This window comes from Miniopterus schreibersii, assembly GCF_964146895.1.
Source record: "Miniopterus schreibersii genome assembly, chromosome: 8".
NCBI classification, from domain to species: domain Eukaryota; kingdom Metazoa; phylum Chordata; class Mammalia; order Chiroptera; family Miniopteridae; genus Miniopterus; species Miniopterus schreibersii.
Window position 1 is genome coordinate 45,063,217 of NC_138109.1, and position 12,924 is coordinate 45,076,140.

General features: G+C 35.1%; 1 protein-coding gene across 1 annotated transcript in view; it reads right to left on the reverse strand.

Moving 5' to 3' along the window:
* NEGR1 (neuronal growth regulator 1) overlaps positions 1-12,924 on the reverse strand; it is a 724,429-nt gene that overhangs the window by 300,867 nt on the left and 410,638 nt on the right. Inside the window, exon 3 of the mRNA XM_081145808.1 lies at positions 11,070-11,195. Coding sequence (XP_081001934.1) covers positions 11,070-11,195 — 126 coding nt within the window. The remainder of the gene's footprint in view (positions 1-11,069; positions 11,196-12,924) is intronic.

Here is a 12,924-nt window from a genome sequence, read left to right on the forward strand (position 1 = left end):
GCTACCCTGCCTGGCTCTGCTTCCCACAGCTTCACAGTTTTATCAATGTCAGGAGTGATCTCTAGCCCTAGCCAGTTTCGCTCCCTGGTGAGAGCATCGGCCTGCAGACTGAAGGGTCCGGTGCTTGATTCCAGCCAAGGGCACATACCCTGGTTGCAAGCTCGATCCCCGGCTCCAGTCAGGGCAAGGGTGGGGGGCAACCAATTGACGTGTCTCTCTCACATCGATCTCTCTCTCTCTCCTCTACTCTCTCTGAAAAGTAAGAAAAAATCCTCGAGTGAGGATTTCAAAAAATAAAATCTCTGTATTGCCAAACACAATAGACACTTTTCTGTATGTAGCTTATTATTCCTCTCATTACATTTCAATTCATTAGATCTTTTTTCTAATTATTAAAACAATCTCCTCTCTGAGCTTTATTCTTCTAGGTCTTTGTCTTGTACACGAGCAGCTCTCCCTAAATCTCATTGCTCGCCTGTTTTCCAAATCCTCAAACATTGGTCATGGACCTTCTTGTGTCTCTCTACTTGGCCCCACAGCACAGGCTTATACTGATCAAGTCTCATGTCTTATCCTGGCCTCTCCCTTGAGATTGAGCCTCATAGATCCAATTATTCATGGGCACTTCAATTTGGATGTCTAATATGCCTTACAATTTAGCATGGTCAAAATAGAAATTTTTATTTTTCTCCAAAATATATTTCTCTCCTGGTTTGCCTCACCTTAATGGAAAACACACCCATTCTTCGAGTTGATCAAGCCAGAAAACTAAAAGCTTTTCCCCATCTTCCATCTCTCAGTGTCTTCTGGTTTTACCTGTATAATATGGGATTCAGCCACTTTCTTCTTCTCCACTGCAGTCACCCTTATTAAAGTCAACATCATCTCTCTCTTGCCTCATCTACTACAGTGGTTTCCTAAAGGGTCTCCCAGCTTCCGCTTCAGGCTCCCTGCAATTCGTTCTCTACACGGCACCACAAACTTCTACAAATTAACATCAAGTCATGTCATTCCTGTGCTCAAAAATTCCCCATAGTTTCCTTTTGCATTTAGGGAAAAAAGTGCCTGACCCCTTCACCATGGCCTATAATCAATCCCTAGTTGATCTGACCCCTCTCAGCTAATTTCCAACCAAACCTTAAGCCACTTTTCCCCTTTTATCAGCTGGTTCCAGACTTTGTGTTTTAGAGCACATCAGGTTCTTTCCTGCCTTGAAGCATTTACAAATGCTGTGCTTTCCACAGCACTGCCACACACAGCAGCCTCCCTTCCTTCAACTTTATGGCTCAGTTTAGAAGATAGCTTCACAACGACGCCTTATCAGGTAAGCTCTGCCTTCGGGGAGCAGCCTGCACCATTCTCTTCCTATCCTCTCCCCTCTCCTTCCCCCTCACAGGCTCATATCTCCCAAATTCTGATGGCCCCCATGAGACTTGCAGCGAAGGGAGCAATGGGCAGCAGCAGCTAGTCCCAGGCCAATCCCTTGAACCTGCCCCCAAGGCCCCCTTTCTCTGACTTCCCAACAAGTTAGGGCAGCCCAGCCTAGGCTCTCCTGTTGCTTCTATTATGCTAAGCCCTTCCTTGTTTCACTATCTCCAGCTTTAATAAACATACTCTCATAGTTAAAAAAAAAAAAAAAGGATTCCTTATTGTTGTAGCCACAGTCTTTAGTTAATGTGTAATTATTTCACTCTTCCAAACCTGTCTCTTCCAACAAGATTGTGCAGCTCTTGAAGGTAGTAGCTGTACATTTTCCTCTTACATCTATATACTCGATGTTTAGCAAACTGTCTGACATGTAAGTGTTCAATAGATGATATTCAAAGAAAATACATGTAAAATAAATATTCATAATATAACCATTATGTAATGAGTTAGGAATTTTTACTTAAGCAATATATTTTTGAAAAACATGTATGCCAGGCTGAACACTTTAAACCCCCGATATACTTGTACTATGATGAAATTAAGAGTTCCTCTGCTTTTCTAACACAAGAGAGATGTCTAAGAAAAATTTACCCTAGCAATAAGACTTATTGATCACTCCCGACAGCTCAATCTAGTGGAAATAGTTAGGAGTTGGCTAAGAAGACTTGTTGATTTTCTCATTTGCTGCCTGCTGATCACCCTTCAGTCAGCTATTGTATATCTTTACTTGTGTCTGAACATTTAAAAAGTGCCAACTCAGGCTTCATTTGAAAGATAAACATTCTTTCATACCTATCCCATTTTAATAAACCAACTTATAGGTTAACTGTGGACTGTAAGTTCATGTATTAAGTGAATAGCAAAGCTTATATAACTTTCCCCCAAACTAATTAAATGCTTCCCAGAAAACGATCAGGACTTTACTGAGCCAAACGCAGGGTGGGGAAGTCATTTTATCTTTACCACTGCATGCTCAAAATCCATAATTATTCCTTGTCGTGTCACAAAAGGAAAAATGGAATATATTTCCATGAAATACCCAGTTGTAATCAACTCCACTGAGAGACTTGCTCTGAGAGGTCTCTCCTTCCCTTCAGCTGGTTCTTTTGTCCTATAATTGAATTGAATTCACTCCTCGCCCCGTTCCTTCTAGACAGCTTCTCATTTGAGGGCCCTGAAGATGTATTACACTAATATATCGTCAGGATGACAATGCTATGATGATGCATGGGTATAATACATCTTCAGAGCCTCAGCACTGTCCAGAAACAATGCAGCTGGTACTTGATTAAATTTAAACCTAATGCAAAAGGAAACATTAAAAAAAAACACACACAACTGGCTAACAAGGAAGGTGAAAAAAACCCAACCTAAATAAAAAAGTTATTTGAAGGCACTTCATAATCCTGTATACTTTGAAGACAAGTTTTCAAGACTTTAGCATGGCTTATTATTAATTTTTAAATTTATGCAAGACTATTCTCTATAAATTTCTGAAGATGACAAAGAAACATAGCCCGAGTTAGACAAGAATATACAATAAATCTAGTTTTTTAAGCCTCCGTTTCTCTCCAAAGTGTACATATAAGTTTAAGTGCAATAAAAGTTTCATTTTGCCTCTTTTGTCAGTCTGGCAAAATTAAGCTCAACATTTCAGGACATATTTTCATTATGCATTATACTAGGAGACATTTCATAAATGTTGAACCTCTTTCCTTAGGACAAGTTTCCCTTTGTAACATTTTTATAAGGGGGAAAGTACTGTCTTCTGAAAGAAAATATTCCATAAATTCTTAGGAAACTTTAACAGGCTGAAATTGGGTAGCATAGTACCAGGATTAGATAACTTATAGATAATAATAGCAATTAATAATAATAAACAGAAAACATGGTGCTGTTATTCATGTTCTCCTGGTTACAGTATCCTTCATATCCTTCACCTTGGCTTTGTTCGGGCTAGTGATCATATTGAACTCTCGAGAGACTTGCTCCTTTATTAAGAGGGCAACCCCTTAGTAACACATAGCTGCTTAAAGACTTTTCTTTTGTTCTTTATATTTATAATTTTTTCTATAGCAAAAATAAAACAAACAAAAACCCCCAAATGTATCCCTCTAATGCAGTGTGTTTCTTGTCTTCTCTCATCAACAGCCTTTTATTAGAATCTGAATAGATAATTCAAACTTTTGTTTCTAGAAGTCACTCTGGTAGTTGCTCAGTAAACATTCCTCTTCTACTTTCTATGCAGAACCAACTAAATACAAAACAACATCTCACAAGTTTAGAACTGCAATCATTGCGTTGCATTTATCTGATTTTAATCACATAAGAACGCAATATTTATCATTGCCATCTTTTATCTGTTCTCAAGCAAGTTCTACAGAAATATAAACCGTGAAATAAATTTTGATAATACCTAAGAATTTGGACCTCTTAATTTTTGTTTTGTTTTGAATTTTTTACATGTGCTATCTACTTTATATAATAACCCTGTGATATTATTGTTATTATCACCTCCATTTTACAGACGAAATAACTGAGACATGGAGAGTTTAAGAAATTTGTCCAGGTTAACACACACAGTGAGTGGCAGAGCAAGGATTTGAAACCAAGCAGTTCAAGTACTAACCATGTCCTTTTAAGCATTATGCGCATTATGCTATATTGCTTATATATGTGAAAATAATTAATAGTAATATTAATTTTTAAAACATTAATCAGTTAATATAAGTTTACTGGTCATGTAAAGAATTTATAATATTCTAAAATACTGTCATTTAACAGTTATTTATTGAGCACCTACTATGTAGCTGTATTTGCCTGAATTATGAATCTTAAAAAGGTAGCACACAAATAATGAGAGGAATAAGTGTTAATCATAGTTTTATTGATCTATAATCCAAGATCATTCTAATTTTCCACTGGTGAGAATTATTCCTAATTATGGTCAAGTTAATCAAGAAAAATAAAATTTTAAAACAAGTTGGAGTATAATTAAAATTCAATAGTAATATATTCATTTTGAGCGAAGAAAAATAGATATAGTACTTCTTTACACTAGAGGTCATAACTCCTCTATAAATAATTTATTGCAAGATAAACATATGCTCATGTCTCTAACAGTCAAGGACACCTTGAGTCTTGATTTTTAAAAAATCATTATTAACATATTTTCTTTTTATTACTTATATATATCTTAGTAATAATCCAGTAACAGCACTAAAATTCCAGGAGGCCTTGTTTGCATACAAATGTAGTCTTCATGGACATGATCTTGCATTTATGGAGAAGTAAAGCCAAGTTGTATCTTCACTGTCTGCCCTGGGTTCAAATAAACATCATTCTCTTTTCCTCATGAATGTTATACATGAAGTTATAATAATTCTCATGTAAACAAGTGAATATATGTTAACCTAAGATAGGTTAGAACAGTGCCTAGAACATACTAAGTGCTAATGAATAATACTTAAATATTATTTGGGTTCATTTTATACATTCATACTACCTACTGGTATTCTTTCTGGATCCTTTTAGGATCTATTTCAATATTATAAATGTGGCCCCCACTTCAGCATGAATTGGCATGAAATTTACAACCAAAGTAAAGCTGCATTTTCTAAGATGATAACATTTAAACAAGCCCTAACTTGTTTAGATATAACCATTTATGTAAAACCTTTCCCTAATACATGTAACATGCCATTTGAAATCACTTAGGGAACACTACAAAAATCTAATTCCTAAACTATAAACACCTTAATGCCAAGCTTTAACCTCAAATTTAGTCTTTTAAGTGGAGACAAAAATCTAGATGTATAATGAAATGCTTTGAGATGCTTGATGGGTTCCTGTTTTCTTTTTCACATGGATAAGTACTTTCCTCTAAGAACAGTGGATTACTTTTTATAATGATGCATCATATATTCAGGTCCATTGTTTAGCCTCAGATGTATCTCAAAGTACTGAATATTTTCTTGTTTTCTATAATCTTAAGTAGGCATCAACAGTTCTGAATACACATAGTCCACCACTAACTGAATAAAAGTAGAGGGGACCTTAGAAACAGACAAATGAAAGTTAAAATTGCTATAAAGAAAACTCAGAACAAAGAGGCAATTTTAGCTGTGTATATAAATTATTAGTATGCAATCTGACGGTAAAAGTTTAACTTGCCACCATTAGGTAGATTCATTCATTATATAGTTACCCATTATGTAAAGTCATTATGGAAGTTCACCAAAGCTCTACACAGAGTGCAGCCCTACAATGGAAATAGAAGCATAACTTGTAATCTGAAGATCTGGTATTGTTGAAATGTCATGAGCATAAATTGCTGATTTTACTGAATTTTTTCTTCCTAACATTAAATAGCAAAGTGCAGTGTCAGGATTGCAAACCTGAGAAAATGCTCAAAGAATTAAGTGTTAAGGCTGCCAGTTTGCAAGGATCACACATACAGCCTCTTTATCATATCACTCTTGGTGTTGGCCCAGTACTCAAATATTTCATAGAAGACTTTCTTACACAGAAGGGAACCATAGTAGAAACAAGAGCAATAATAGAAAGTAATACTTTCCAGATTGTACCTGTGATGATTATAATTTAAATCATTATTAAATTATTATCAGAATTATTTTAAACAGATTCCAGCAGTGTACATGGTTTTTAGATAATAACTTTAATTTTTACAGTCTTTTATTTTTTTTTATAATTAGTAATTAACATTTTCTGTCTTAAGATTGTACTTAATTTTCTTTAAAGGTTATAGAAGCTTTAATGTGCTAACATTAAACTTGTATGTCTTGCAGCTGTGAAACAAAATTTAAAACACCTCTTTTAAAATATCTAATGCAGGGTTCAGCAAACTTATCCTTAAAGGAGCAGATAGTAAATAGTTTAAGGTTTGTAGGCCATATGGTTTCTACTGTAATTACTCAACTCTACTACTATAATATGAAAGAAGCCATAGACAATATGTAAAGGAAGGAGTCTGACTGTCTTCCAACCACAGCAACTAAAATTCCATTTAGGAAAATAGAATGTAGGGTCCCTTTGGCCCATAGGCCTTAGGCTACTGACCCATGGTCTAATGAATATTTGACTTTGTTTACTCTGTTTATACTGAAAAAGCTGTCATTTAATATTCTTAAAGTCTTTAAAATCTCTTACTTTGGAACGGTTCATGGTATTCTTTTCTTTAAATTTTACTTATTGATTTTAGAGAGAAAGGAAGCGAGAGGGAGAGAGAGAGAAGAAACATTGAAGTGAGAGCACTACGTTGATTGCCTCCCCCGTCAACACCCTCACCTGGTATGGAGCTAAAACTTGGGCATGTGCCCTGACCAGAATGGAACCGGCGACCTCTCAGTTCACAGGATGATACCCAAGCAATTGAGCCACAGGTCAGAGCAATTTGTTGTACTCTTGATTGAAAATTTATGGTATTTATTTTATAGTTGAGGCAAACCCATAGCAATACTTCTAGAAAGTATAGGAAATAACTGCTTTTTATCTTTCAAAGCATCTATACTTTATTTTCAAGGTTTTCTCAAAATCCCTAATATAAAATGTATGATTTATTTTTATTCCTACCAGTAATTTCTTATGCATCAGATGGTGCCAGAATAGCACAGTGGTTAAAATCATGAACATTGATGACAATCAGAATTGGATTTAAGACACAGATCTTCCTCTCATGAAGTGTAAGATCTTAGACAAAATTGTTAATCTCTAATTTCAACTATAAAATGATAATAATTATACCCAATTTACAGAAGTGTCACTGAATTGCCACATGATCACCAGACAACCTCACACAAAGGCAACTAACTAGCTGGCTCTTATTTGGCCTGATTGACATTGCTCACTGCATGCTGCTCCAGGAAACTTTTCCTCTTTTAGTCTCGAAACCATGGCTTTCTGTTTGTATTCTTACACCTCTGACCATTTGTTTGTATTCTTCTTTATAAATGCTCAACAATTTTTTATTAAACAAAAGTGATTAGTGTCAAAGGACTGCCTTCAGAAAAGAGCAACTTGAGCTTGTTTAAATGTGGACAGTAGAAGTCAATAGAATAAAATAGATTAAAGAGGATATTAAGTGGAATAAGAATATAAAAGAATGGGAAGAGGTGGAATCCAGAACACAACAGGAGAAAGGTGAATCTGATTGGACAGACGTCATAATGAGTTAGGTAACAGTCTTATTTTTTAAAAGATGTTTTTATTGATTTCAGAGAGAGGAAGGAGAAGGAGAGAGAGAGAAACATCAATGATGAGAGAGAGTCATTGATGGGCTTCCTCCTGCACGACTCCCACTGGGAACTGAGCTGGCCAGAATAGCACTGTGACCTCATGGTTCATAGGTTGACACTCAACCACTGGGCCATGCTGGCTGGGTGAGTTAGATAGTCTTAATTCCTACGGATAATTAGGTGAGAATATCTTGCCAAAAGGCAGGACGAATATGGAAATTAGACAACAAAGAGCTTGAGACATACAGCCATTGTTTATCTCATAGTTTAGCTTTAGACTCAAAACAATATCTTTGTCAGATAATAAACACCAGCAGGGTAGAGTAAGAATGTTTCTGGAGATTCCAGATATCAAAGAATAGGAATAGACCAGGAAACAGTGATTAAGATAAACAGCAAGGAACAATAAGTGAAAACTTGACAGAGGCTTTCAAGATGTCCCATATTTGTTATCTGTAATCTATCATTTTAAAATTTATCTTTTAACATTTTCTATTTTTTTATTAAATCTAGATTTATTGATAAAATGATATGTGATAAAAAATTTATTTTGTCCTTATATCCAAAATCAAGTGGCTCATGTAAACCTGTCAATGTTCTCCAGAAGTTCGAAGTGAATTTTAGCTTCATAACAGCCTCATTTGAGAACAGCTCTGTGGATTGCACTTAAGAGCTCTTAATAGGCCCCTCTATTCAGAACCAGGGTTGGAGAATCTATCTGGTCAAAAATTAAACACATCTGAGTAGTCCATTAATAGTTAATGTTATGTAACATTTGCTCTAAGTCATGAACCCTTTTCAATACTCTATACTATTCTATTTAATCCTCATAACACTTCTGTGAATTGGGTATAATTATTATCATCATTTTGTATTTGAAATTAAAGAGGTTAACAATTGTATCTAAGTTCTTACACTTGGTAAGAGGAAGACCTGTCTTAAATTCAATTCTGATTGTCATCAAAGTTCATGGTCTTAATCGCTGTGCTGTTCTGGTGGTTTTTTTCAATAAGTAGCAGCACTAATTTTGATTAGTGGTTCAGAGTCCACAGATGTGGAGGGCCCACTGTATGCATTGATTTAGGCCATTTCATATAGGGCACTTGAGCACCAGCAAATTTCAGTGTTTGTGGGTAGTCCTAGGAGCAATGCCCCTTAGGCAACTAAAGAACAAGTTAAGTTTTGAGGGAGTGAAAATTTATAAGTGGATTATGAATGCACTGCATCAGCACCTCTAACCCCTACATTGTTCAAGGGTCAACTGTGTATCTGTATCTATTTTTAACATTAAATTTTGCTCCTGTGGTGACTGCTGTTTTGAGTCACATTTCTTTCATGATATCGCACAATAAAAGAGAATATACAAAATATGAGTATGTGTTAAGCAAATAGTAACACATCAGTGAATTATACAATTTTGTATTCAAATATAAAAACATCACTTTACAAAATTAATAGAATTATCAGACATATTACTTAAAGCAGAAACCCCACATTGCTGTGCGTTTGACTATAGACAGTTAACAAATTATAATTTGAAAATATTGGAAGCATTTATAAAAATATCAGCCATGTCTAGCTATTCATTGGATAATAGTTAATATTTATGCTAATTTTTCTAATTTGCTTTGTATGGCAGGATCAGGAAAACAAATCTATGTACAGTTTAAGTTAAACCCAATCTGTCTTCTTTCAACTTCATGATGTTATCCATTATCATTATTCTAATAACTTCACTAACCAACATTCCTGCTATTTAATTAAACTAGAATGTACCCAAGCACTTTTAAAAAGAAGAATATGCATAGTAACAAGCACTGCAAAGCAGGAGAGTTAAATCCAACATATTAATCTTAAATTGTATAAAGATGGAGATTATGTGCTTCGTTCTTACAAAAAATATATATTACCATATCAGATTTAAATCCCTGAAGAGATGATTAAGAATCAGTATTTGCATATCATCTTATACTTTCTAAAGCACATTTATGCCTCTTATCTATTTTGAGTCTCACAATAGCCAGGCATTATTATCATTTGATTTTTGGAAAGTAGGAAACGAGCTGAGAATAACTGAGGCTAAGAGATCTGCACTAAAATTGGCTGAACTGATGAATAAGGAATTTGAGATAGGAACACACGGATTTCAACCGTTGGTCCTACATTTGTCTCACACTCTGCAGAGAGTCCTGCCACTAATTCAGTGCTCACATACCAGTTTTTATGACTCTGCAGCCACTCTAAAGAGTGAAGTGTTGGCAGTCAAGAGTACACTCATGCTTCAGAAATATTATAGAGGCCATAATGCATATTATATAAGTGTATACTGCTGTTATATTGATTTTCTTCTCACATTAATAGTAATACTAAGCATATGATATGAGTAAGTCTCATTAGACCCACTGCATAAATGAGGAAACTGAAAAACACTTAAGGATAAGTGATATTAAAGAAAGCATTAGCAGGTCAAATAGATGTTCCAGTTGTACTCTTCCTAGGCCTACATCAAATGTATCTTTCTGATTTCTTTAAAAGCATTTTCATCACAATAGCCTTGTTGAAGCTATTTCCACTAAAAATATAAAACAAATAAAAATCAATTTTCATTATCTAAAATGTTGTGGCTTCCTGTTCATTAAAAAGCACCACCTTCCCTTCCATGGTACACTCAAAGCTATATCGTTCCAGTGTTAACATTTGACCCAAGCTGATGATTCTGTTAGAGCTGTTGCTGTGAAAACAGGAGCATTTTGATGATGATTACCCTCAGCTTCCTAGAGTATACTTCACCTCCTTAAGACGATGCGCACTGAAACCCATAGACTGCCATGCCCCTTAATTCTACAGAGTTACGTGGTCTCGTACAAGTTACTTAAACTCTTGGGTTTTAAGATCCTTCATCAGTTAAAATGTAATTCTAACCTCCAGATCCTTGATTCTGAACTGCATTTTCAAATTAGACCCACGGACCTCATAATTTGTATAATGTGATTGTCCCCTGATTACCTTAGCAGTTCACTCCAGCCTATTAACATGTGAATGCAGACAGAAGAAAAAGCCTTATACACTTAAACGAAACCATTTCTAGTGTAATATTTCCATTTGTGCCTTTTGTCTATTAATTTGTGCTTCTTCAGTACAGTAAAATGAAAGTAACCTTCACTAGGAATCAAGACACAGAAGTTCTATTCTGGGCTCTGACGGAAAATGCTCACTTAACTTTGGTGAACTACAGCGTTTTTAGGTATAAAGAATAAGTAGAAAACCACGCATCCCGCCTACCTTGTGAGTAAGATGGAAAAGAATATGTTGACCCAAGTTTTGAACAAGCGAGGCAACAGGACAATATTGAACAGCACAAACAACACTGACATATTTCTGCTTTACCTGATGGGGAGATGTGCCGCCAAGAAATGGAAGGCTCTGGTTTCCCAGTGGCCAAACAAATAAGGGTGACATTGGTTCCTTCATTGATGGTCATATCACTTGAGATGTCATATATCTTCGGAGGAACTGAAATGGTAAAACATGCAGTGGTCAGAAAAAAATATATAAAGTTCTGTTGAGCTACATATGATAACTCCGTGATCTCATGCAATAAAGCTGTGGTTGTGAAATGCGCTCATGGCCTATGATCATGATCATTACCCAAAAAATAGATTCTCTAGATCCTCAGGACTCTCCGAGAGTATTTTTTTTGTTAGTTGGTTAGTTTTATTTTTCTTTAATTTTTAGATGTGTAATATTTCAGAATAAATGGAATATTTAATACCAAGAATGATTAAAACTGCTTACATTAAAATTGTATTGTGGATACTTTGTATTAAGTAAACTAGAATATAGCCAATCTGTTTCATCTGTGTGACTTCACTATAGCGACAGTTTTCTTGTTGAAAAGATTAAACAAAGATGGAAATCTAGAAGAAACTTAAAATAGCAGAACAGTTATGCCTATATGCTGATTCAAGAGCTGAGTGAGATAAAAACATGTACAGGGTCCCCCCAAAGGCCTCAATTCTCCGTCTGCCAAACAGTAGGGCTGGAGGGTCTCAGCGTTTATGTTCTAAGGAGCACTGCTACTAAGGGCTGTGAAGCTTGTGTTCAGCAAGTTTTCTTGTCAGTAATGTCTGGAAACCACGGGTTGAAACAAGTCTCTTCACTTGGGGATTTCTTAAAACCTCTGCTATGCCCACTGCAAATCTCCAAGAGTAAAGGGGACAATATTATGTTGCGTTTTTATTTTCCCTGATGTGTTAGACTATCAAAGCTTTTATCCCAGAGTATTTGGTGAAACTACTGATCATGGAGTGCACTTTGGGAAAGTTGGGTAGGAAAATCCCTATATTAACTTCTTGGATTAAAATGTCCATTATACCAAATGTTCTCATTTAAAACTCAAACAACCTGGATATGAATCCTGGTTCCTCTGCTGGCTAGTGAGTGATCTAGGGCAAGTTGATTAATGTATCTCAGTCTCAGTGTCTTCATCTGAAAGCTGGAGGTAATAATACCAACCCCATGTAGCTGCTCTGAGAATTAAATAAGTCAATACATATTAAATGACTTAGAAAACCACCTGGTATCAGTGTTAGCTATTATTATTAGATGCCTTAAAAGACATATATCATATTGCATTTAATTTCAGTACTGCCCTTTTCCCATGCCTTAAATTGTTCTCAGAACTTCACTTTGGTGGTATATGAATGGCCTATGCCATACATTATGGTTTACTATATAAAAATTATAGTATGCTGAAGTTGCAGGTTAAAGCTAAATAAATGGTAATTTGATACCTTGATAATTATTAGAAAAATATACTTTTTTACTGGAATATTTTAATTGTTAGATTCTTAAAGTTTCTTTACGCAAGAGATGTTTTCACAATTATTTAAAATAACAGTAACTAAAATCTGCCGTAAGGATGAATTAAATTACCTATAGTGTGAATATCATCTTCGATTATTTTAATGAAACCATAACCCTGCTATAAATAAATCTAGGATAATGATTACAAATATAAAACATTTTTACATGTAACTGTTGCTATGATTGAAGAAAAGGCTTATTCCTAAGTGATATACTATTGTAACCGTTTCTAAATGACATATTTTAATTGGCATTTAAAAGATGTTATCATCAAACTCTTCAGCGAGCTCTTCTCAAGCAAATAATAAAAACATAAAGACCATTCCAAACAGCTACTCTTTTTAGCTTAACTGAAACAACAGAAATACAGACATTT